The sequence below is a fragment of the Rutilus rutilus genome, assembly GCF_951802725.1.
Source record: "Rutilus rutilus genome assembly, chromosome: 6".
Classification (NCBI taxonomy): domain Eukaryota; kingdom Metazoa; phylum Chordata; class Actinopteri; order Cypriniformes; family Leuciscidae; genus Rutilus; species Rutilus rutilus.
The window spans coordinates 22580039-22607702 of NC_140214.1; the positions used below are offsets into that span (position 1 = coordinate 22580039).

General features: G+C 38.1%; 1 protein-coding gene across 3 annotated transcripts; it reads left to right on the plus strand.

Annotated features, from left to right (window-relative positions):
* Nucleotides 1–1464: 1464 nt before the first annotated feature.
* Nucleotides 1465–27180, plus strand: kcnn1a (potassium intermediate/small conductance calcium-activated channel, subfamily N, member 1a). Of its 3 annotated transcripts, none has more exons than XM_084412721.1 (9): nucleotides 1465–2515; nucleotides 9542–9991; nucleotides 11918–12013; nucleotides 14200–14618; nucleotides 20937–21078; nucleotides 21223–21333; nucleotides 21497–21624; nucleotides 23408–23477; nucleotides 24038–27180. In XM_084412721.1, exons 1-9 carry the CDS (start codon nucleotides 1547–1549, stop codon nucleotides 24320–24322), a joined length of 2670 nt encoding a protein of 889 aa, XP_084268847.1. In that variant the 5' UTR covers nucleotides 1465–1546; the 3' UTR covers nucleotides 24323–27180. The 3 variants fall into 3 exon arrangements, 1 of the variants encoding a protein (XP_084268847.1); XR_014627836.1 differs by having other exon boundaries at nucleotides 1466–2515; nucleotides 22183–23477; nucleotides 24038–24109; XR_014627837.1 differs by having other exon boundaries at nucleotides 1466–2515; nucleotides 21497–22191; nucleotides 24038–24059.
* The last annotated feature ends 484 nt before the right edge of the window (nucleotides 27181–27664 follow it).

The window sequence follows — 27664 nt, forward strand, 5'->3', positions numbered from 1 at the left end:
TTACTTGGTCTACACTATCATACTAAACTGCATTTGAGTGTGTTGAAAGTTATAATGTTATATGTGTTAGTTTGTTGGCTGTATGAGACTAGCAGTAAGCTAGATCAACATTAGAATAACACTGATTCTAACATTTTATCATGTTGAGCTATTTAATATTGATTCGTTTTATGTACATTTGCTCAATAAACCTGTCTGATAAAGTACATGCAAGAGTGGCGTCTCTGTCAAGTCGAAGTTTGTCGCGGACGCGTAGCTCTCGAAAACGGCACGCCGATATTGATCCTCGTTTTATTTCTCCTTTTGTCCCAAAGTCTTGCCATGGTCCATAATGTTTGAACGAAACAACAACAGAGTGCTGCTAGATGTTACGCATTGTCCACGTCTGTCGCCATAGTTACTATGGCAGTACAAGCGGAAACCAGGGATAACGCGGATATTACGTCATTGACAGGCGACAAGTGACAAGGGACTTGTGACTATTTAAAATTGTGAATTTCTCTGAATTGACAAATTCTTGGAAACATTTTGGATAATGTAAGTACACAATTGAAAGAAATATATAACACTGTGCAAGTGGATTTTGTATGTTTCGATACAAAATTCTTACATATTGTACCTGGCTTTAAGTATTATTTATTCCACATTATGCAACAGTCAGTCAGAGTAGTGAACAGAGGTTGTTGGAGAGAAGGAAGTCAAAGTACAAGTGTTGTTGTTTTTTGGAGCAGAATTTCTTCAAACATCTTTTTCTTAAAACATAGGTTAGGCTCATTATTTGTTTACAGAACCTATAGTGTTATATAAAACAGGGTTGACAGAAAACCTGGAAATATCAGGGATAGTGAATGAATACAATCTTACAAATAATATTCCATGGAAATCTCTATAGTGAATTTACTAATTTTATGCTTTTCAATGGTTAGCCTATCTTTGTAGGCTAACTCTTGCTGGTCTTTGTGAGCAACATTTTCTTTTATGTTCTCTAAATTGATTCACTGATAAACAGATCAGTTTATTTGTCCATTAAGACTTCATGATCATTTTAATTAAAAGCCATATCAGACTCGCAATCGCCCTGACTGAATATGCCCGTCAGATATTGCCTCACTATTGTCTTGCAAGTTGCACTCAACCCTCCGTTATCATTATGCACGCGGAGGTTTGGACACAGGCTTTACGTCGTACCAGTTTATAACAGCGGTGCACCTGTCATGTGAAGTGATGCTCGTTATTTTTTTTATATTGCCATGCAATGGCAAAGGCTTGAAAAAGAAAATCCCGCCAAGACATTCAGCTTTCGCCGCGTGCATGACCTTGCTAATACCCAATTCACATTTCAGGTTTAATCTTATCAACTGTAAACATAAAGCGGTTTTCACACGAGGGCGGTGTTCATCTCGGTGATGACGTCACGAGGCAGGTCTTGCTCAAGCCCACCAATGAGACAAGTCAGATTGGTTCTTTTGGGGTACGTCGCAATGAATGGGTGTCGGTGCTTTACAAGGCAAAGGAGCAACCACAACAAGACGCGGATATTGAGGGGATGCGGCATCGGCACGCGGGAGCTGTCCACCAGCAGCACACCAACGACGCGGACGCTCGTGACAGTCAGAAGGAAGGATCTAGTCCAGTCGCCCCGCTCTTTAGTCTGCCGCCCCCACCGCCATCGATAAAGGAGCGATCCACCTCCTCACATCATAGCCGACATGTACAGTCTTGTCCGGACCGCGGCACCAGGAACGGCGAGTGCCTGCCTTTGACCGGCCGCTGCATCCTCGCACAGGGAGCGCACAGTGACAGTCAGTCTTACGACAAGCAGCCGCATCCGTTTCCAGGGGCCTCATCTGGCTATCAGTGTGATTCTGAGGGGCTCTCACAGAGCAGCCATTCTCCTCAGCAGAAATCTTCCGTTTCCCCGCAGCCCTCCCCATCTGATCTGCTGCCGCCGCCTCTGCCTTCGCACATTTCTTATACGCGGGATACGCGCCAAAAGAGTGCTAATTACAAACAAGAGATTGTACAAAGTGGCGTCGGGGAGGGGGGGCGTCGAGACCAAAACCAGTTGCTGCAGCAACCTTGTTATAATCAACAAAGGGACCCCTCCTTTGAGCTACTCTTGCCAAACTCTGGTCAAGGACAGATAAATGCACGCGAGGAAGCCGAGAAGGAGAGGCTATTAATTGAGCCTCAAGCTCAGTTACTGTTGGGCAGCAGCTTGCCCATCAACTACTGCATCAGCAGATCGGAGCAAGTGTGCAGAAACCAGCAGGAGCTGCTGTTGCAGCATCAGCATCAGGAACACAGCCTCCAGCGGCAGCAGAGTGAGCGAGACGGCAGGTACCAGGAGGGGGGAATCGCACTCTGTCAGCCGTATCAATGCGAGCGCGCGCTAGAGAGAAACTCGTCGGTGTCTAGTGGTGAAAACAGCAGCCCCCCGTACGGCTCCAGCAGTCAACTGTGGCCAGAGCCCCACGACAAGGAGGAAAGGAAAAATCGAGCAGGCAAACACAAGGTAGTTTTTTTTATAGGCTATGTATGGACACCAGCACAGCTTTCAGTATGCCACTCATATAGAATACGCTGCGTTATATGCGACCACGCCTGTTGTTGTTTTTATTATGTTGCGAATAATCGTGAGGTTAAGCTTTTGAGTAGGCTAATTTGATTTGCTAAAACGTGTATTCGTAAGCAGCCTATCAACATGATGACATCAAGCACACTGCATCTCATGCATACACTCACGCGGACATAAAAACCCACTGTGCCTCTCTCTCTCTCTCTCTCTCTCTCTCTCTCTTTCACACACAAACACACGCACACACACACAGACGTTTGTTAAATATGACAGCATATCAAAACTTGAAATTTCTCTTCGTTTAAAGGGTCTTATTGCAGTGCCCAAATCTGTATTAATAAATGAATACAATTATAGTTAAATATGATCAATCAAATTAGGAAAAAAAACTATAAAAAGATTGGACAATCATGGCACTTGAAAATTCTGAAAATTAATTCAAGTCTTCAATTAAGCTCTTAATATACAATTTCAACTAATCCTTACAGCCATACAAAGGCATAACGACATAGTAAGTAATCCAGCGCTGAAACTTTGATTGAATTTCGATGGATTTGATATCAATTTTCACTCTTCGTTTCCTCTGAGTCTGAGCACCCGTCTGCCACAGGACAGAACATCTGAAATGAGATCCTGTTTCGCTCATAACTCAATTATGATTTACCCAGTTACTTAATTTTTTCTTTTGAATCTTCAATCTTTCTTTGTACAGAATTAAAACGAATTAAAACCACTGCAGAAATCTGTGTTATGTGAATCTGTGCCACTTTTACAGCGTGCCGAAATGATGCCCTCATTATTTGCCGTGCCAGTGCCTTCATCTGCAGATCATTCAAAAGACTCGGAACAGCTCCCAGGGCTCCATTTATTTTTCTGACCCTGTTATCTGATGCCACTCACCGAGGCTCCATTCATGTCTCCATTCTGCTTCATGCTCTCTCTTAGGTCCTGAAATACCTTTTAATTGATCAATCACAGTGGCTTATCTGCTTGGGTGGTAGTAGCCAAGGCTCATAAAGTTAGGGCTTATACACACAGAATATATGGACAAATAATGTGGTGATTAAAATGTGGATTAGATCAAAATCAGCACAGATCCATTTCCTGCAGTAGTACTTTGGCTTATCATTGTTCTTCATCGAGAAGCATAATTGTCCATTCAGTAAAACACCCCATATCACAGGTATCTCTAATGTAAAGGATACATTTTTGTGCACAGGAAAACATTTGTTTAGAGTCTCTTCTTTGTGTCGTGGTTAATAATTCACTTTTAACCGTGTAATTTCTGCACCACAATGTAAAAAAAGTTGCTGCCTTAATCAACTTGGATGTTTAAGTCAATTCAACTTAAATTACATTAAACTGACTTTAAAAAATGAGTTGAATCTTGTATAACTTATAAAAAAAAGTTGAAAATTGCTTAACTTATTTTGGTGAGTTAAAGCAATGTAAAAAAATATGTTGTCATAACTTATTGATCATATAACATTTTACAGTGCACTAGTCTCACCAAATGGGTTTGTAAAAATAATCTAGAAAACTAAATCTCTAAAAAAAGAAAAAGAATTTTCAAATGTGTTTCCTGAACAAGTTACACCCAGCACCTTTAGCTAAAATGTTGTACGGTTCACCAGTCATCCCAAATACAGACCTTTTCTTTTTAGCTGTTTTCAGAGTTTCAAGGTTGGGTTAAACCCGAGCGCAGCACCAGTACGACAGGAAGAAAGCTAACAAAGGAAGAAAAATAAACTGACCTTTTAAAAGATAAAAAAAACTCTTGATATCTGATGCTAGATAGTTGAAAGGAAGGACACTAATGAGAGTATACAGTCAAAGGAAATTCATGTAGGCAGAGAGTCTTATCAGCTGGGCAGAATATAGTGGGCAGGGTGGAGTCAGAGACCTTTAGTACTTCTGAATACTGTGCTCTATTGTGTACAAGCTTTGTTAATGGGAGACATGTTGCTCCAGTAACGCAAACAAAAGGACTTTTGGAATACATAAACCTTGCGTTATTTTTCATCTGAAGAACTGCAACAAATTACCTTCGATATGTGTCCCACACGTCCATTTATTGATGCTCCATTTAATTTAATTGTATCATTAAATTAAGCTTTGATCCTCAGATCACGATTGCCTCACTCACTCAAGACGTGTCTAGCTGTACCCTACAGACACACTGGCAGTTTTCCCAACAGAAAAATGAGTTTTTTTTTTTAATCAGACAATTCAACTGAATTTGATATTGGTTTTTGTGAGATACTGTTTAATAAATAACTTTGAATCAACATGCATATAACATTTTGCTGGTGCTCTTTATAAAAATAACTGTTTACTTGTGTTGGCTGATATACTTACCGGTGTATTTGTAACATTTTGTTCAACCACACTGTTCTGGCTAATTGCTTAAACAAAAACTATTTTGGCTAAGAGGGACCAATCAAGTATATACAGTTACAATATCCTGTGACACAAACTGAAACCTAATAGTAGTTTGCTATTGTGACGTGTGACACCACAATTCCACAAGCACAGACATTGTGCTCTGAAAGGCTTAACATATATAAAACTGCGCTTTACTTGTAAATGCTTTCTTATTCTTCCTTCTTGTCAGTGTTTAGTTCCCTTTTGACTGGCCCCTCTTTGCTTGCTCAGTGATCCCTGCTCTGGTGTTGGAGCAATGTCATGCGAAACATCTGATAAACCTCTCTAATATAATTAATTAATAGATTATATGATGAAAAATTAAAGACTCTGTGAATGAAAACAATCAGCAATTTAGTGTCATATCAGTCCTATCTCCATATTAACACAATATCACTGTTATCAAACTGTCTATGGGCAGTGTTTGATATAATTAAGCTCCAATATCTAAACGTATTACTGCCATGGCTTCTCTTTATCTATAATGAAAACAGGCCTGGTGTTAATTCTCTGCATTATTTGTGTCATCTTTAACATATGAAAAAGAGAGACAGAGAGCTATCAGAAAGCGATAAAGTCAAATTTATCGTTTTAATGAATAAACTCATTATGTGTCACTGATGTTCTCCTGTTTATAAAGGGGTTTACCACCTCAGGGTTTAATGCTGTTCTTCCAAAAGCCATGAAAGTCTGCTTCAGAAAAACAATTGTAAGAAAGAGGACAAGGAAAGGGCTGTCTTTAACCATTTAAAGTCTCCTTCTAATAAAGTCTTTCATTCTTTATCTTCCTAGCCACCTCATTTGGGATGGGATCAGTTTACGCTAAAGGTTTTACGGAGGACATTCAACCACAACAACCCATCATACAGAATAGAATCACAGAGGCATTCAGTGTCTTTGGGCAGTACGCACATTCTCTGCGTTTTGTTTCTTTGTGCGTTTAATAATGTCAGGAAGTGCGTAGTTTAATCTCAGTTGACCCCCACAGGCTATTGCATGATGTTGGTGAAAATGGAATTATTACTTTTCATTCACTAGTGATACCTAATGGTCAAAATGCCATAGTGTTATAACAGGAAATGTGTAAGACTTAAAGTGTTGCTTAAAGTGAGAATATGAGAAATCATTTCACCTCAGCTGGTATTCAAAAGTTGTTTTTTTTAATATGCAAATATCAAGATATGGAAATGTCTTGGTAAGAACATCTAAATAGAAATGATTAAACCTGAAATCAAAATGTTAAAGGAAAGAAATTATTTTAGTCTCTAAACCTCTAGCTAGATTATTAGCATGCAAACATTATCATTATCATTTTTGTATTCCACACTAGTTTGTACACTGGGGTTATGGTTTTATATTGTTTTTTATTATCTTTTTTTACAATGAATTCTTTTTGAATGTGACCTTTTCAGGTCAGTCCCAGTTGCGTTAGAATGAAACACTGAAAGGTTGCGTAACGCATGTAAGCAAAGCAAACAGTGTGAATTTGTATAATGCACTGCAAGTACCCTCTCTTGGTCCTCCAGTAAAAAATGTGTCCTTTTTGAAAACATGCCTACTAGTAATGTGGTTTTGCATTATAGCTTTCATACAAAGGTAGATGATTCTGTTGGCATATTCTCCCGTCACTAACGCAGTGATTTTTTTTAATACCATCACTTTCAAAGTGGCCTCTTCTGTGTTCAGAGCCTCCTATTAATAGTACTGACATTAAAAAATTTGACACACTCAAACTTGCATTAGCTGATGGGTTGTTTGGAAATGGTGTTGTATTAAGTTCAGAATAGCTAGGAAAGAAGTGATATATGGCAGTTGCATGTAAAGCCAAGTTGTTAGACTTGAAAAGCCTCTGTGACGGGCCTGTGTAAGTGTGTGTCCATCATAGATATACATAGATGCCTCAGAGTCTGCTTCTGTTGGCCGCTATACGGCCGCTAAGCCGTCCGCAATATTAGAACGGTCAAAGCCGGTCTGTGAATACTCGAGAGCAAGTTGACTATGTCTGCAACTGTAGTAATATGCATGTGTGAATATCTACATCTGCAATAGTCTTCAGCAGATGATTTAGGATTTACATTAAAAAGTTACCATAGTTTAAAAATCTGTAATATCCAGTTAATACATATAAAAACACAAACCAACATGTCACCTGTGAACATGTAATGGCATTTTTTGGGGGGAAATTAAGGCCTTGTCCACACGGAGACGCATTCAGTTGTATACGTAAACATTTTGTATCGTATTGGCGTTTCGTCCAGACGGATCTGGCTTTTTGGGAGCCTGAAAACGCTATTTTTTTTATAACGGGTCCCAGAGTGGATAAATCTGAAAACGACACTCTTGCGTTTTCGTGCGTATAGCCAATTAGTATATTTTGTGAAACGATTATGTCATCACCCCACGTGTCGACCCTAGTCAGACACCGCTACGTCACGTAACAGCAACAACACACTGCGGACTACATGCTGCAGAAGCTACTGAGCCTCTTTTATTTCTTTATTTCTTATTTACTTGAATGCATTTTAATTTTTTAATTTTATTTATCTATATTTTCTTTCATATGCCTTGATTAAGACATTTCATATTTTGTACCAGGCCATTTATTGTTGTTTATATTGTTCAATAAAGCTACTGAGCCTTATATGTGTTCTATACAGCGCGCAAGGTTTATGCGCATGCTTCAAGTCTTCTCCGTTTTTAGTGTATCTCTGTGGCAAAAGTACAGCGCCACATACTGGTCTGGCATGTATACTACTTGTACTTCGTTTTGAGTCGGTTTGTTCACAGAATTTTTTTTTAGAATGAGGGAAAAAAAGGCTTTGTGTGGATGTGGCCTAAATCTCAGCGGTTTTTAGAGGCTGCACAGTATTGTGGCATCTTGGAAAACGTATTGATTTTTACTGTGAGTGATGACAGCATCTGCGTGTTGACTATTCCAAGATGGCGGATGCGTCAACGTGTCTGGAGTGGTCAAGTGTGTACATATCTTTAGTGTCTGATGTCTGGATGATATTTTACATTCCTCAACAGTCGAATTGTTTGTAATCAGAGTATCTATTCCATATTCATTTGAATAGAATTACATAAACAATGTTTTCAGTTTGGATTGAGTCTTGAATTTGCATTGTTTCCTCAATAGCCATTTAAACCGCTTGAAAATGAGCGCTAATTAATTGGTTCTTTGGAAATATATTGGGTTTTGATTACCCAGTGCAAATGTGAGGTGACAGCTAACACACATTTGTAGTCAACATCATTAATTTGTGAAGAAGTTTCTGCTAAAGCAAGATTTTGCCTTTTTTTTTCTCTCTTTTGTTCAAGAATGTAGAGAGCAGGTCCAAAACAATGCAACAGAAAAGACCAGAATATTCTGTTCTGTTGTAATCTCTGTGATGATTTCTTGTGGCACTGATGTTCAGTACATGAGCATGAAGACATTTTTTAAATGATCAATATTATTATTTATCAGTATTGACCAATACTGAATATTTAGTTCATGCTTATATCCTTGATTTTTAATTTTAGATTTTCCATCATCCAACAAATAAAACATATCTTTATAAACACTAAGTATATAAATTAATTAATAATCGCAATTATTTCAGATGGCTGGATAACTGATAATTTCACAGTTTAAATTTCAGTCACATTTTGTCATTCAAATAAATTAAAGTAAATTTAAGTGTGTAAAGAAATGCCAGCATTCGTGTAAAGTTGGTCCTTACAGTTTCACACAGATATTATATGTTTTCTGGGCTCCAGTGTGAACATAAAGTGGACCAAGAAGAAATATTTAAATATTTTACCTTAAAAATGTTATTATATAATTCCAAGACGCCGAAAATATACAAATATAATAAATTAGGCTTACAGATAACACGTTAATCACAACTATTTTTGTATTACAATTAATCGTCAGCACAAAGTTCATGATCTTAACGGGCCTAATTGCGAGTATTCCAATTTTAGCTCCAATTTTATCTTCCACTGCTTGCTCGCCTGTGAGAGAAACATGGATCCAGGAGTGTGAGAGAACACCAGTACCACAGCTTTCACAAAGCCCACTCCTCACTCCAGGCTAACAGTGAAACATCCAAACGTCATTATACCTCTCCATATTGGGATGTTTAGCCGCGAACCATCACGATTGCTGCACATCTGTTCTGTGTGGGTAATTTCTGCCATTGTATTCCTTCAGAGGGCTGAACTAAAAAGAAATACTATCTTTTTTTATTTGTTTTATCCATATTGTCAGAGCAGTAGACAGTTTGTCAGACCTCACAGTTTGCTCATTATAAAATTAGATCATTCACACACAACTATTTTAAAAGTGTATCGATTTATACTTGTTTACTGTCCAAATTACATTTAGTCATTGCGATACACTGAGGTGTGAAGATGCTACAGTAGGTTTCTGATGAAATGGGACAACCTTGGGACACTCCGGTCATGGAGCAGGGCCAATTGAGTAGATTAATGCTGGGTTTCAGTGTATATGCTGCTGACACCTATTTGTCTGTATTTGATTTTTGCTGACAGGCACATGCTGAGCGAACAAAGCTGAGCCATGCTGGATCCAAGCCCTCCCTCTCTGAGAGCAGTCACTCACTCCCTCAGATAGCCATGAACAGCTGCAAGTACAATGGAGGAGTGGTAAGACCACTGGGCAGCCTGGCGGCGTCACGACGCAACCTAGCAGAGCATGACTCTGAGACCCAGCCGCTCCAGACTCTTCACAGCTCCGGCCTGGAAGTGGTCGTCTCCAAGGGAGGTGGCGAGGACCCCAGCAAGGCGTCCAATGAGAGCCTGGTCCGAGAGAGTGGCAACGCACCACAGAAAAAAAATAAAGATATCGGCTACAAGTTGGGCCACAGGAGGGCACTTTTTGAGAAGCGCAAGCGGCTAAGTGACTATGCCCTAATATTCGGTATGTTTGGGATCGTTGTCATGGTAACTGAGACTGAACTATCCTGGGGGGTTTACACTAAGGTAGGTGCTTCCTCTTTTCATGTTCCCCCATAAATACGCAAAATATGCACATGATAAGCAGTGGGATCCAAATGGTTGAGACCACAGTGAAATTCTGGGATTAAAAATCTCAACCTAAAATTAAACAGAAATGATATGATCTAGATAAATCTAAAATAAATAAGTAATAAGTAACTGTCTGCAATATGTATTTAGGTCACTACGCATTTGTACATGAAAAAAATGAATACATTTGTGAAATTATCAACTTGAGCGCTGCTGTCAATACAGCAAAAAGGACAAACAAAAAGACATACAATTTTCAAGCAAATGATTATGCTGATAATAGGATTTTTAATAAAGAAATCTTAATATTAAAATAGTGAAATTTTCACTAGTGGTCCCAGTCCTAGGAGCCCACTATTCCTCATGTCATACCTCATAACCTTTGGCATAAATAGCCACCATTGTAGTACATACAGATATCATATTAATATTTGTCCTCTAAACCGCATCAATCTACTCTGGGATGTAGCTCTTCTCATCTCCTTACTGTTTTGTAGTCTTTTTCACAAGCAGTACTGGAGGGCTGAAATGCTATAAACTTTGAGGTAGGCCTATTACAGAAAACTCCCAAAGCGATTCTTAATGCGGGGTCCACAAAATGAGGTGTTTGGTACTGTGACCACTCAGTTCCCTTGACATGTGGATTTTGTAATGGTTGTGCTATTTCTAGCCCTGTGGGAGAGAACTGCTACACTGCTACTGTCACATTCAGCTGGATTAACCGAATTATCACGTGGCTTGATCTTGCACGAAAAGAAAAGAAAAGAAAAGCGAGGAACAATGGCATGTGAATGTCAGCAGGAAAGAAAGTCACTCAAGATGTGTTTGTTAGGAATCTGACCTTTGAAAAAAAAACCTTCCAGTGACCAACAGGTGCAATAATTAGTTTACTGTGTAATTTGTCACACGGGAAATTTATAACAATTTCAGACCTAATTTTTTCGTAGAGGGGCCATTGGGACCTGGGGTTAAATTAGAAGGGGTAAGGGAGAAGGGAGTCTAATTTCACTGTTAAAATTGAATCTTTTAATTGCTTTTCTGTGGTTACATAAATTATGCACACTTTCCTCACTTCCTCATTCTGACAGAACATTTGTGAATCTTTGCATACAGCTAGTTTCTTTAATAAAAGTCAGTCATTTTTTGTATATTTAGAATAGAATTATTTTGACATGACAGATGTATAACAGAGGAATAGCCGGTTTGGTACCTACCATAACATCAAAGTAAGCTAAAAAACTAATTTAACTAACAAAAAATTACTAGCTTTTAAGTGTAACATAAAAAAATACAGGTTTACTGTATTTCAATATTGACTGATATGCTTGGATGGGCTAAATGGGTATTTTATGTACTGAACTACATTATACCTTTCCGTTTATTATCAGTCTCTGAAACATGCTGATCTGTAATCCTCATTCTGTTGTACAACACTAACATTTCAACTAACAAGTCCCTCACTCCCACCAACACATTTAAGCTGAGATGACAGGACAGTGCCGAAAAACATGTTCAAGTATTCACATCAAATACACCCACGTGCATAGCGTGATTGTCCATGTACTGTATGTCATAGGGAGTTTATGCCGAAAGTGAACCTAATATCAAACCTAATCAGATGGTTTGGTTCCCAAATGCATGAGGTTCATTTGTTGCCATGGGGAATATTATGGAAAGTGATTTTTTTTCCTGACACAGTGGGGATTAACTCCTCCATGGTGAAGCAATGCAGTGTATTGTGTGACGCAGATGGTTTAGACAGCATCTATTCATCCAATAATGTTTAATTTAGTAAGCATGATTTCATAACTTTAGCATAAGATGAAAGACTGTGCTTATGTATGGTCACACTAATGGTGTGTTTTGTTTCTCTTGCTGCAGGAATCTTCATATTCATTTGCACTGAAATGCCTTATCAGCCTTTCCACTGTTATTTTGCTTGGTCTTATAATAATGTACCACGCTCGGGAAATACAGGTTAGTTCTTGATTATAAAGAATAAAAACTTGATTGTCTTGTATTTGAATGATCTGTTAATGATAATTCTAAGGTGAAATGTGTACATTTTTGTGCCACTAACATCAACAAACAGAATTCAAAAACATTTTCAAGCAGGCTTCTAAAACACTCCCACTATCTGCCATTGGCTGGCCATACTGATAGTCCCGCCCCCAAATTAATGACATTGAATTGTGCTGGACATTTCAGCATGGCTACATTTTATTGTTACTGTTATAGTATTATTGTTTTGCTGTTTATGCTGATTTTTATCCTGTTATTGTTGATTTAGTCATTATACACAGTTGAGATTTATGTGTAAAATGCTGATAAAGAAAACTTACACATTTATCATTGTAACAAAAATGTTACTAATTGAATTTTTGATGAACCTGAAATCCATTGTTTTTATTTTAGAATCATTGAGATGCTATTATAGGATTTATTAATATTAAGTTGTATTATTTTTAGGCTATATTTTCCATTTTCAGTTTAATTTTAGTTAAAGTTTTAGTAATTGTGTAATGTGTTGTGTCATTTTTATTAGTTTTACTTTTAGTTGTTTTAGTAAAATGAGAAATGTTGCCTTGGCAACTAGCTGAAAATAAAATGTTTAAGGTTTTTTATGCTTTATTTTATTTCAGTTAATGCACAGTACTGTGCAAAAGTCTTGGGCGCGTTATTATTTTCACCAAAAAAATGGTTTTAAGCCAGTTACTTTTGCTGTAGTTTTACTGTAGTGGGAAATATTAGTTTACGTTTCCAAACATTCCTTTTGCTATTAATTGTAGTAATCTAGTGAGATTTGAGTCTGACAGCAGTCGGTATGATCCACACGGAGATCTGATCTCACCATCATCGAGTCTTCATGATTTACATGAAGATGGAGAAAAAGAATAAATCCAGAAGATCTGCGGCAACGTCTCCAAGACGCTTGAAGAAACCTGCCTGCAAATCTACCTGAAAAACTATGTGCAAGTGTGCCTAGAAAAAAAAGCTGTTTCAAATATTGATTTGATTTAGTTAATTGAAGGTAATTGATAAATAAAATCTATTCATGACATAATTTTTTTGAAAGCATCCTCACTTTACAGCATTTTTACACAAGTACCTAAAACTTTTCATAGTACTGTAGCTTTGCAGGTAGGTTTCTTCAAGCGTTTCCGCAGTTCTTCTGGATTTAGTTTCAGTTTTTTCTGTTTCTTCATGTAAGCCCAGATCGATTCGATGATGGTGAGATCAAATCTCCGTGTGGAGCAGACCGGCTGTTGTCAGACTCCTTGACACTACAGCAAAAGATAGAGATAACTGGCTTAAAACCATTTTTTGGGGGGTAAAAATACTAACGTGCCTAAGACTTTTGCACTACTGTATATTTTGAACAAGGCTGAACAAGATTTTGTATTTAGATAAATTAAAATTGAATTAATGAAGTAGTCTGATACAACTCTTAATCCATCATGTTGCCTTTATTTTTTGATTTTTTTTACAATTCCTTTATTACAGAGTGTTTACACTTTTTGAGGGAATCAGCACGGTTTTATAATTAGCTATGTTTCCATCCACACGTTTTTATCTGAATTAAGTTATATCGAATGAAAAATGCCTTATGGAAACAGTAAAATTCGATTGAATTTCATGAATATCGACTCAAATGAAATACTTTCGGTCTCATCGGATTTTATCTTGATCGATATACGGCTTATGCGATAAACGCTGATGGAAACGTTATTGCAAATAAATCCATTTTGTCTAGCAAAACTTTGTTCGCAAATGTTTGCTTGAATGTTGTGCGATTCAGTGCGAAAATGAATGGAAACACCTTAAAATGTCTCAAATCAATTCGATATACCAATTTGATCGCAAAACAGCATGTGACGTCATTACGCACAGGTTTTTATTCGCTTTAAAGCCGTTGGATGGAAACACATTTTCACCAGCTTTATTTACCGAACTTCAGATAATTCGATTGACAAGTGGATGGAAACTTAGCTATTGTCTCTTCGTACTAAGCTGGAATAAGTTTTTTACCATTGGAAAAAATGGCACACTTCGCCTTTGTCATCACCTGACATTACATCCACTTATACGTGTTTTCCAGAGGAACAGAGAGTTCCTCTCGACTTCTCTGCTAATACACCCCGTTCTTCTCCTGTTCCCTGCAGCTGTTCATGGTGGACAATGGGGCGGATGACTGGAGGATAGCCATGACATATGAGCGCATCTTCTTTATTGTCCTGGAGCTGCTGGTGTGTGCCATTCACCCGATCCCGGGCCAGTATGTGTTCACATGGACGGCCCGGCTGGCTTTCACCTACGTGCCCTCTGTGGCCGATGCCGACGTAGACATCATTCTTTCCATCCCGATGTTCCTCCGCCTCTACCTGATTGGCCGGGTCATGCTCCTTCATAGCAAGCTCTTCACCGACGCATCCTCGCGAAGTATAGGTGCCCTCAACAAGATCAACTTCAACACACGCTTCGTCATGAAGACCCTCATGACCATCTGCCCGGGCACCGTGCTGCTGGTCTTCAGCATCTCCTCCTGGATCATCGCGGCCTGGACCGTTCGGGTTTGTGAGAGGTATGGCACCACAGCGACTGTGATCCCAAGCTGCACAGCTACACCCCTCCCCTTCACTCGTTCTCGCTCTATTTTTCTGTCTTTCGCTCTTCTTCTCTCTGCATCTCCCACTCACTCATTCCCTCCAGGAGCATCTCCAACAGCCTCACTCTGCCTGTATGAAGAGCTTATCTCCCATCAGCTCTGCGATTGCACCACAAATCCCAGTCCATGTTTTGTAAGCTGTATTAGCAATTGTTAAATAATTCATGACTGCTTAATTGTTTGTTTGCGGAATGGTTTGTTTTGGTAATTTTGAGGAGCCTCGAGGATACCCACTTCAAAAAACTGCATCATCATGATCTCATCCCATGAGGCAGTGTAGATTTCGACATATTAATGCACATTAGGAAATGGACATACACAGCCTTGTTGGGCTAAAGCAGCACTGTGATGATGAATGGGTTAGATTCAAAAGACAATGATCATTAACTGTTTTATCTGTACTGTGTCTTTGCCATTCCTGCCTGCGTTACCTGCTTCTCCTCACCTTTACCTCTCCAACACATGCCTTGTACCAGAATTAATTTAACCAGAATTCATCTTTCAAACATATCTGAATAAATAGGGCTGTGCAGAAACTTCTTTAAGCCTCATTCACACCGCCAGCAACTCACAACGACAAACCAACCGTAAGTTATTGGTTTTCAGTGAGAACTGCAAATCTCCAGCGATATGACAAACTTAAGTAATGTTTATTCTATGCAAACGAAATGAGGGGATGCAATGGGGTGACAACCAATAGGAGTACAGCGGAGATGCACTTGATTCATCTCCTGTGAGATGCTGTAGTCGACTATAGCCAAGACGTTAATATTACTGTGAGTGATTTCACTGATCTATATGATCTGTATTTGCCCATGTGCAGCAATACAATAAAAAATCATGCGAGGAAAACCGATCCAGAACTTGACGTCATTCTACATTAGTTTGATTCATAGATTCATGCTCTGATAATCTTTCGTCTTGTTCATGATATGACGCATTTATGCACTGCTGCAAATAATATACAAACGTTTTCCCCTGCAGCAAGAAAACTGACATTTTTAACGGCTATACATTTAATTTGTAGTCAGATTTTCAAAAGCTGGTACAAAAAGCTGTCAGTGTGAATGAGGCACTAGAAATTAAGTATGCTTATATAATAGGGCTGGGTAAAAAGTATTTATTTTCAGATGAATTGCGATCTTCGTTTGAACAATCGTGATATTGGTTCTTAAAAACCATTGATAGGTCTTTTACTCTAAATCCCAACAAAGAAAGTTATAATTTACCAGTTTGCAGTGAATGTAATGTGTTAAAAAGGCTGTGTACCGTGAGTTGGAGTGCAATAATATCCAGTATAGTTAAATTCACAAACAAATGACTCTTTTAAATCAATTATTTTGAGTGAATCAAAAACATGCAGTGAATTTTTTCATGTATTAGCGAAATGGAAATTATAATTGATATTAATGAATCGCGATCAAATGAAAAAGAATCAAAATTGTTATCAAACTGAATTGCATTGAGTGCTTGTGAATCAAAATTGATCTGAACTGAGAAATATGTATTGACACCCAGCCCTAATAGCCCTAATAAACACAGTTGTTCCATCTAAGCCAAAGAAATGCCTTGCAAAAGAAAAGAGATGACAAGAAGAGGTGTCAGTAACTCTCATCTCTGTGGCAGAAAGATGGTTCACTCTGAAAGGTGGTTCACAAAAGGATCAGTCTCTGGCTATATTTCACTTTGGTGGGTTTACAAGAGACTGAACAGGCAACAATGAAGAGTTTGGAGTGGTAAACGAGGTGAAGGTTTTGATGTTACACCATACCACTACCCAGCACTCTGCACCCCAGTCTCATCGGCTGCAATGCACGACACGATGCTGCCCACACTCTGGTTTTTTCTTGCGTGAGTAATTTGCGTTGCGTGTGCGTGTCTGTATGAGCGAATGGGAGGTTTCGAGTGTGTGTGTGTGACTATAATTCACTGTTGTACTTTCTATTTCCCCTCTATGCTGCTCCATAGGGATGCCATGTGAGTCCTCGTTCTCTAGCCGTGGAAAACCTATCATTGTTCATTGAGCTGGTGCCACTGCTGCTCTAAGAGGGGGGAGGGGGTGGGATTCAGCAGCTCTGACCGAAAAATAAAAACTCGATTAGATTAATTTATTGGTAAAACCGAAGGGAAAAAAACATGTGTGAATGTGGCACCATCCGCAAAGGAGAAGTTTGTTGATAGCAAATGCACTAATGGTTTCAAAAGCTATGATTTGCGCAGCACTGTGAATCAAGCGTCTCTTTCTAAAGTGCTCAGGAGTAGGAGGGAGGGAGGAGGAGGGAGTTTGTGTTAAAATGGAGCAGCTCCTTCAAATCACCTTTACAAACAGGCCTGAGGGCAACTCTTTTTCCCCCCCGATTATTCCATCAGCAGCTGTTATTGAACTGTAATACGCCCCAGCACAAAAGAGAGCTTCAGCAAAACCTGTGTAACAAACCTTTGAATTTTACCTGATACATGTGCCTTTCTTTGCATCTTTGTAGTGTTCAGATGTAGGTTGCTATAACAGGTCAGGTCAAACGTTTGATCGCACATTTGTTTAGCTTAAATCTAAACGATTACCACACGGAAAATGTGTGCAAGCAGTTGACCAACACTGGGCCGCTTATTGATGACAAATTGAGCACATAAAGGTGAAATGTTGCTGTCCATTCTAGCACAGTCTCCTCAGAGACAAGAGATAGCAAGGTTTTGGAATGCTAGACTACTGGGTACCCACTTCTGGTAAACTATGAAACAGCATGGTAGTCTTCATGTTTACTGCTCTGTTGTCATTCAAAAGAGGCGCTTGTTTCTCCAAAGTGCTGCTAAATTGGACCTTTTACTGCACTTTTTTCTTTTCTCTAAGCACACTGGCCAGCCCAAAGGGCAGAACGGTGTGAGACTGGACGAGCACGGAGTCCGTCTGGAATGGGAGGGATGGGAAAATGAAGGAAGGGCTGGGACATTGGAGGAACATTGCTGCTATTTGCAACGTTGGCTTATCATTCATTCACACTTGAATTCATGCACCCCCTGTTCATCGCTTCACATCTCTTGGTCCTGTTTCCGCCCCCTCCCTGCCCACTTTTCCCTGAATATTTTGCATGAGTCAGGCAGTTTCCTTCTCTTAGGCCCTTTCCCCAAATGTACATACAATTCCATGCATCATTCCATCTTTATCTTCTTCTCAAAAGATAACGTTTTCGTGTAGCTGAAAGTACAATAGCAGAAAAGCATGATATTCTTGGATAGGAAATAGAGTATATGAGAAGGTGCATTATAGTACAATACCTTCCATTTTATCAAGATGCTCCACAATATCTCCATGAATGCTGTCTTTAGTGCACACAGTTACTGGAGTGTTGTGTTAAGGATGGATATTCAGAAGATGAATAAACACCAGCTCACTGACAGCATATGTTTAGTTAGTGCTAGAAGGACTGTTTCTACAAAACGTGTCCTGATGACGGTTTAACTTGTGCCCAAAGCATCTTACCTTCCTCCAGAGAACTGTAATATTGTGTCTGAACCTTGTCTGGTTTTAATGTCACACTGAGGCCTGTAACTTGCAGTGTGAGCGGACAATGAAGTGAACTACTATGTAAGGGAATGGGGGACTAAACTATGGTATTATATTTGTTGGGCGTTGCCTCTGTGTGAGACTTAATTAACACTAGGGATGCACAATCGGTACAATATCGGTTGTCAACCGATGTTAGTGCTTTTTTTTCATTTATTTGTATCTGTCTATATTGAATATGTATTTATGCATACTTATTTTACCCTATTGTTTCATTTTTAGATTTTGAACAATATATCGGTACCATATCGGTTATCAATTGATGTTGATACTTTTTATTTTTTTATGTATTTGTATCAGGTTATATTGAATATTTAATTGTGCATATTTATTTCTCCTATTTTTATTTTTAGATTTTGCACAATATATTGCTATTGTATTGGTTATCAACCAATGTTAGTGTTTTTTTATTATTATTATTGAATCAAGATATATTGAATATTTCATTGTGCATAATCATTTCCCTTAGATGTCCATCATCTAATGCTCGCTTAAATTTTCTGTAAAAACAATAATAATTACTAATTTAATTACACTGTTAAATGTAATCTTTAGCAAATTTTATATTGAATATCCATTTTTCATGCTGTGCATTTTAATGATGTGATGCCTAAATTCACTTGAGGCATTTAAAACGTCTTACAGAATTTTATTATTGCCCATTTATTAATTATTGGCCATAACACAAAAATCAGTATTCGTGCATTTTGATAGGTAAATACATTGAAGTGGCTTTATATTTGCTCCATCATTGCATCCTTTAACCATGCTGTCAGGGTACGAGTCATTAAAGGTATGGGATTGCTGGGTTCTGTGAATTTTTCTACGAAACAACTGTATGGGTTTTTATGTGAAATTGGGATATGACTGGGGTATTTGGGGAAACATCTTTTTTCAGATAGAGATCTTGATCTAAGTTGAAGGTGGTGCCAGCTCTTCTCCATTTTATGCCAGTATTGCATACAGTATATTGAGAGCTTTAGAAGGCCAGTATGTAGCTTTTTGCTTTCGATTACCAGCATTGAGGGAAATGTTAATCCACTTCTTCACTGTCAAAACAAAGGCAAGCTAATGATGAAGACAGTGTGCATAGTCATGATCAGATTTGCATTGCATATTCATGTTCATGTGTGCAAACAGACCTCACAGGACACGACCTCTTTCCAAAATTGTGCCATGTGAATTATTAGCATCTAATAGATTTCTAGGAGCAAGCATATTGTTAAGATAATTGTAGAATGCAAGTCTGATGTAAAAGAGGGTCTTTACCAGAGCTCTTCGAGAGTAAAATCTGGTATGCCAAGGACTTGTTCACCTCTGAGATCTGACACCAGCTTCAAAAAAGATCATTGAAAATGACTAAACCTATATGAGAATGGTTTGTGCCAGCACTGTGCGTTGTTTTACAATAGTTATGTAGCACATGGGCAAACATCCTAATTGCTGTGAATAATCCCTCACTAGAACAAATTTTTAACAACTTGGATATACTGTGATCAACTTGCATATACTGTTTTACTATAGGGTTCGCATTTTTGCTCTCAATATACTGGCTTATTCAGCATGCAGGATGTGGATTTCTTCTTTAAAATGCCTGCATGGTAACTATGCTTTTCGCATGTGATAACGGGACTTTCCCATTACATTGAACAATAAAAAAACAATTACAACGCTCCTGCTCTTAGAGCATGACTACAGAGATGAATTGTGCTGTAGACAGGTGCAACTGATGGTGGCATGTCATCTCTTGTGTTTTGAGTATGCAGTCTTAGAGGGGATATTGAGGAACATTTAACTTTTTTTTTTTTTTTTATGTAATAAATGTGTTTGATTAGATACTGAATTAACATTGTGGGTCACTTTCGTTCAGTCCGGCTACTCAAAATGACCGTTGAAGAGCCTGGGCCTTGTTTTGTTATTCCTCATCAGATAAATGTCTTCTGACCTGTGCTTAGCTCCTCTTTGACAGGCTGCTGAAAAGGTCAACCTCCTGCAGATATGTGGATGAGCTGCTAGCAATAGTCTAGTCTGGGACCAATAAGTTAGGTCATTTGAATTGGTCTCTGAGGATTTTTAAACATTTCTATAGCTGATCTGGATCATCCTTCCATTGACTTGTGGACTGCATTTCACAGTCAAGCATTGCTGATATGCAAAGTGAAAAGTAACAGAGGATTTATTGGACCATTTGAGCTGGTTGTTTAATTTCCTATTGAAAATACAAAAGGAATTATTAATTTTCATAAATGTTTAAACACTTTGAATTTTATTATTTCTTTCTTTATTCATTCATTCTTTCATTTATTATTGCTTTCACTTTATAGATATTCCAGCAGAACATTTAGCATTTTGTTTTGAGTCTGGGAAGGTACAGAATGTTGTATGGTCATTGGTCAAAAACATTACCATGTAAATATTTAAAATAATATTAGATGTTTTCCGGTATTTACTGCTTTTGGTCATTTTTCTATTAGTTTGTGGTTTTTTTTTCTTTTCATTATTGTCTTTATTGGGGAAAAAAGCATCAAAGACCTGATGTTGAGATTTAATTTTACCCAATTCTATTTCTACATATATTTTGTCAGATGGGCAAAATGTTCATAATTAAACTTTTAGCCTTTTTTCCACAGCCTGATTTAGATTCTCTGCCTGTTCTGTTCTTACTATTCTAGGTATCATGACAAACAGGAAGTCACTAGTAACTTTCTTGGCGCTATGTGGCTAATTTCCATAACTTTCCTATCAATTGGATATGGAGATATGGTCCCTCATACATACTGTGGGAAAGGGGTCTGTCTTCTTACAGGAATCATGGTATGTCTTTAAAAAAGGAATTGTATTTAAATGTAGTATTTCAAATAAAATTTAGTTTGCATTTGTGAAATTAATTTTTTTGTCCCATTTTGAGTGGTAATATTTATGTTGAAAACAGATACTATTCATTATCTCTTCCTGTAGGGAGCTGGTTGCACTGCACTTGTAGTCGCGGTGGTGGCCAGAAAGTTAGAATTGACAAAAGCTGAGAAACACGTCCACAATTTCATGATGGACACCCAACTTTGTAAACGAGTAAGTGATAAGAGTATTTATTAAAAAATAATATGTATTTTAACCAATCCTGGTTAATTTTTTTGTTTTTTTGTTTTTTACTTTCCCAGTTTCTCTGGAAAATGCATAATGGTCATGTATTGCAATTCTGTAGTAATGTTGAATTTTCATCTTTTTCTTCCAGGTAAAGAACACAGCTGCCAATGTACTCAGGGAAACATGGCTCATCTACAAACACACAAAATTAGTGAAGAAGATAGATCATGCCAAAGTGCGCAAACATCAGCGCAAGTTCTTGCAGGCCATTCACCAGTAAGCAAAATGTTGATACAATTCCGATTTTTTGCAGGCTATTTATTAATGATAAACTGCAGTTATGATTAATTGTCCCTTGAACGATCAGTATGATTAAAAGTTAAAATGTGGTAATTTTGGATCTACATTTATAATGGATGTTCAACTGTATGTTTTGTTTGTCTTCACTAATTTGAGAAACTACTCTTTCATGTTTTGAACGTTTGGTTTTGTGTCCTTTTTTTAAGGAACTGTTGTATATTTTTTAAAGTCATGTTAAATAAGAAGCGGAAGGTATTTGGTAATCCAGTTACCAAAATCATTGATGCCCATATTGCATCATAAGTTCTTGTCAATCAAGTGTCAAAGACATTAGGGTTGATTTCTGAACCTTCTCAGGAGAATCAGTCAGCATGTTATTCTTTGTAATGTGATGATTGTCCTTCTCCCCTCTCCTTCCCCAAACCCTTACGTTGTGGTTATGGTTAGTGCAGTGTAATGGCTCACATGTTGTGTATATGTTGTGGTTTCTAAACTTAAACTGTGTTTTGTCTTCGTTCTGCTCTATCACTGCAGAGCTCAGAAGTAAGTTTTGTCCTCTGTGTTTTTCTCCCCACATCCTCCCTGTCTTTGTTTCATATGCATGGAGTCGGAAGCTGAATGCCGATTTTGGTTACCTATATTGCTTCTCTCCATTCTAAGTCTAGAATGAAAAAGATGCAACATTACTTAATGCTGTATGGTTTTATGTAACCTTCTGAAGGAGAAGCATCTTTGGAACTGTTGATTTGTTCATTTGCACCAAATCCATTATTCAAAAGCGTAAATCTCTGTATTAACTTGCATTGATAGCCCCGCCTCATGTGTCCAGAGGAAAACTAAACGCAGTATGTGGGACAGGATGTTCAGGACATTCAGAAACAGCACCTTTAAAGATTGACTTGCATTAAATAGTCTTGCAATTAACCTCTATAGACTTTGTCTATTGATAAAGCATGTATTCGGTTGATGCCGTGTTCCCTTCCACCTCAGGCACTAACTTAAGCTAAAGACATTTAGGGTCATCCAGGGCTTTGATGCAAGATGATATGGAGTTTTTGCATTAGAAAGAATGCTGACCATGTCCTGCATCTCCAGATTTTTATTTTTGGATACTCCAAAATAAATCCTTAAGCTTGAAAAGACAACAAAAAAAAGCTACCATTTTTCAAAGCTTGGCATTTAGCTAATGAATGACAAATCGGAGCGGAAGACTCGCATTGTTTTAATTACGACACTTAACGGGCAGGATATTAAGGCAGCCTTTCTTACAATGTCTCCTCATGGTCAGAGTCATCCCTGTACTCTTTCATAGTTGCTATGGCACAAATAAAAAAAACTTCATTAACACATTCTTTTAAAATTTTGTTCAGAAGCAAGCCCACAGCAAGCAATGCCATTCTCACAAGCATTTTCAGCGGTGTCACATATACCTCTACCTCAGCTGTTTGCCACTTCCTTTGACCTCATCCACAAACGAGGCTCTCGGATGGCTTTTTTTGTGAATGGTTGACGCGTGCCTGCAGGGGCAAAAGGAGATGTGTCATGTTTGAACGTTAAGTTAAGAGTTTTCTCTTCTTTACATTTCATAGATTGGGTTTGCATGACTGGTATGGCAAACAGGACTGTGAATGCTTGCATGCAGGCCACTCTCTCTCTATCCTTCATCCTTATCAAGTCTTCCTGACAGGAATCTGTTACTCTTCCCTAACGTCCCCCTCCTCCCAACCCCCCATCCCTCCATAACCCTGCCTCCTCCCAGGCTCCGCAGTGTGAAAATGGAGCAGAGGAAACTCAATGACCAGGCCAACACTCTGGTGGACTTGGCGAAGGTACGTTAAAGGCTTCATAATGTGAAAATCAAATGAAATGTGAAATAAATAAATGAAATGAAAACTTTTGATGATCTGGGTAAGTTGTACCTGTTTTTGGTGTCTGGGAAACTTACGAGTTTCTTCTAAAGGGTAGTACTAAAGTAAATAAATAAATAAAATGTTAACACTTTATTTTGATGGTCCCTTTTGAACATTCTGTTGACCAAGTAACGTTGCACCTATGTGTCAACTATCTTTCATTGGAGTATTAGTGTCTGAGTGTCTGCTTAATATCTGCTAACTTTATTTTGTTGGTCCCCCAACAGACATTCTACTGACTATAAGTAACTTTGCAACTACGTCAACTTACTCTAACCCTACCAGTCTACTAATACTCGACTAACACTCTAATGAGAGTTAGTAGACATGTAGGTGCAATGCTAATTATAGTCAACAGAATGTTCAAAATAAAGTGAAACCAAATATTTAAACTAAATAAGATGTAGGAATAAATGGATGGATGGGTTGATATTGATTGATTTCATTCGATCTCACTCTTTCTCTGTGCTCTCTTTTAGACACAGAATGTGATGTACGACCTGGTGTCAGAGCTGCAGGAACGCAGCGAGGAGCTGGACAAGCGTATTGGCACGCTGGAGGACAAACTGGACGCAGTCACCGGCAGCCTGCAGGCTCTGCCCTGTCTGATCTCCCAAGCCATAACTCAGCAGCAGCAGGACCTCCTGGATGGCTTCATGCACCGCTTCCGCCCCGCTTCACTGGGCTCAGAACGCTCCTGGACCCCCTCCAGACGGCGTCGCTCCCCTTCCACTGCCCCGCACACTTCCTCTGACAGTGGCTAACGCCGACCTGGACCCCCTCGCCGCTTCCAAGGGTCTCAGACTTAATCACGTAAGATGATCAAGCCGAGATTGAGGACTCGTATTAATAAGTAGAGAAGAATTCAAAAATAGTAGATATATGGTTTATGTTTAGCCATTGTATGGCTGTTCAAGTTAGCTTTTTTGTAAAGCCCTCATATATTTACAAGACTGAGTTCAGGAAGCTAGAGTGAGTCCAGGAAACTGGTCCTTCAAACTGCGACATCATGGGGTCCACAGGAAGGTAAACCAACGTAGACCACAAAGGAGCGACGCACCCACATAGAAGAGATTCACTGGTCCTATAAGACATCTGTGCCAGGATGAGCACCAAGAGCGCTTCTGGGTGCTTTGCGATCACTTCAGCGTTCAGCTGGAGACGGAGGAGCACATGACCTTACTACTGAGTAGAATAATGCAGGAATGCCAACCTTAAGGATTCAGTTCCCTTGCTCCTTTAAGGGAAATTGGGTGCAACTAACCTTTTTTAGTTACAAATTGGCATGTTATTTTTTTCAGTGCCTGAATGTATAGATTGTGGAGGGTTGTCCATTTACAAATTTTGGAGCGAGTTTTTGTACAATGTTAACACAAGCATTGCATTCCTTTTTCAGATACATTCCTCTTGAAGACATTTAACTCGTCTGTCTTAACAAATACCATTAACTCTGTCGCAGTCTTCTCTTATTTTCCAAAGCCTTTCAATACTTCCATCAGTTAGAAAAGCAAGGAAAGACAGAAAGGAAGGGTGGAGGAAAAGAGGAATTGAAGGAAGGAAGGATACAAATGAAAGAAATATAGGAAGGAAGGAATACAAAAAGTAATTGTTTCTACTCAAGCTGGTAACACTTTCTTCATTTTAATGAAATCTGAGCTTCCAGAAGTCTTCACATTACCGAAAGGCTGCATTTTTGATTTTGAAATGACAGCACTGAGTGCTAAATGCTGTGGTAGGCACAAATGTATGACAGGACTGAGATTTAAACCTTGCATGTTTCAGTGCAAATGTGACGAATGGATTATGGATGGTTTTTCAAACGTGTGTTTGTGTGTGTGTGTGTGTGTGTGTGTGTTCTTTTCGTTTTATTTCATTTATTTTTTACACAGAGATTCCTTTTTAACGTTGGATAGTATTTTTAGAGTTGCAAATATAGCGGTGCAGTAATGTGGTTATGTTTGTTAAATGCATTCCTTGTTCTACCTAAATGAATTTCTCGACCAAGTGATTGATGAATCAGTAAAAAATAGGATTAACACTAAACGAATCTTTCTATAATCATGAGAGGATCTTCTCTGAGAGAATACATCTGATAGAGCAGAAAGAGATGCTTATGGAAGACATTATTGTGGCTCACATTTGCACTTTTCAAAATATACCGTTAAGGCAGCTTAGATTAAAAATCTGTCTCTCCTGTTCACATGTATTTTACTGACATCTATGGTTTTAAATAATCGCATAACCTTAAAGCAGCTGACAATGTTATGTGTTTGACAATGTAATTGTCACCGACTAGAACCAATGGTAAATGACTGCAAACCATCTCATTGCAACTTGCTTTAGAAAAGCTTTATTTTTATTATTTTAGTTTTTAACATCATTTTCCAACATCTGAGACATTATTTTAGCTATTGAATTCTAATTGTTTGGAGAAACCTATATAAGATCAGGCAAAAATGGGGTATTAATTATTTGTGCTTGATTTAATATTTATAAATCATTAGATTTTTATTAGACTTTTATTCTGCAAGACATTCTATTCCTAACCAAAGTCTAAATACGCTTAATTAAAAAAAACTATGTTTTTATATAGCCTATGATCACATGGAAATGTATTTACACACTCAAAGACACAAACTTTGTGCACATTTCTTGTGAGATTGAAGCCAAATTCTTGCCAAAATACTTCTAATAATGCATGTTTGATTTTTTTCTGATTTGCTTGTGAAACATTTGTTAAAAAATTATTAAATGAGAAAAAGATTTACATAATTTACCATTTCATCACAACTCCTATACAGCTTGTTTCAGTCTTGTCAATACTGCGTTTAGGTCTTGTGTATTTCTAGTCCTCTGTTCTTGTGTACAAACGATGCCTAAAATTAGCCATTTTGCCAAACAAAAATGACTACATTTAAACTGAAACCTTGGATGATGGGGGGAAAAAAGGATGGAGAATTCTCACAGCTTTCATTGTTGAAATATACTTGACACTTCTAGCACATTTTGATAAAACAAAGATTAAAGAAGAACTGAGAAAGCCAGTCATAACATTCAATTCATAATGTAGACAAAAATAGAGGAACAGACTGCTTTAATATTTAAGCTGCTGTTGATGACCAAAATCAAGTGCAATTTAGATCCTGATTAAAATCTAAAATAATTTGATGATTGCATGGTTTTTTAACAACATGACCATGACCCTTGTTCATGCCTTTCTCTCTCTTTCACTGTCAACACAGTCTAAATGTTGTAATGTGCCAATTATGAAGTAAGACTCAGATGCCTTCTGATGTCAAACTGCATACACGAGTAGATGGGACACCAAATCACTAGAACGTATTTTATTGGATTACATGATTTCATTTTCTTTCTTGTTTTTTTTCTTCCTAATTGCCTTTCTTTGTGAAATACCTGTGAATTATTAAATACGGAGAGAAGACTTGCATTTTGTATCCTCCCAGGTTGACTGTACATAAAGGCATGGGTTATCTTGGTCTCATATGTTGAGATCCTTTTATTTTGTTTACATATAGCCCAAGAAGCTACAGTGTGGACAAAATCTGCCCATGTTTCAGATAATAAACATCAAATTCTTGAGAAATACACTGTGGCACTGTGATATTGGATGAACATGTTCAAATGAAGATGAAAATATGAAGGAGCCTACCAGAGCCGCCTTCTGTGGATAAGTGATATTAAAGTACCATACTTCCAGCACAATTATTTTTAAATAACGTGTTAACGTCTTGTCTTAGCAATTAAGTCAATATGCAATGCATCATCCCTCATAAAAATAAATATATATTCTTGATGTGTTTGATGTGCTGAAGGAGGCAGACCTAGATTCTGAAGTGTGAGAATGGTGCACAGGGACATTCGAGGCAATCCCAAAAGAGAGAAGAAAATGGGCCACATCAAGTTGGTAATGACAGCATGTGAGAGCAAGACATATGCCCATTAACAGTGGAGCGGACCTCATAAACATTTAATTGAAGAGGAATGAAGATAAACCACAGGCAACTGTCTTGGGACAAAAACGGCCCTTAGGCCATTTTCCAAGGTGAATTCAGACACATATCGTTGACAGAACACAGAATGATTGA

Coding starts and splice junctions, on each gene's coding strand:
- kcnn1a (XM_084412721.1), top strand. CDS start 1,547: ATGCGGCATCGGCACGCGGGAGCTGTCCACCAGCAGCACACCAACGAC. Junction 12,014..14,199: donor ACCACGCTCGGGAAATACAG/GTTAGTTCTTGA, acceptor TGTTCCCTGCAG/CTGTTCATGGTGGACAATGG. Junction 23,478..24,037: donor CTCTGGTGGACTTGGCGAAG/GTACGTTAAAGG, acceptor GCTCTCTTTTAG/ACACAGAATGTGATGTACGA.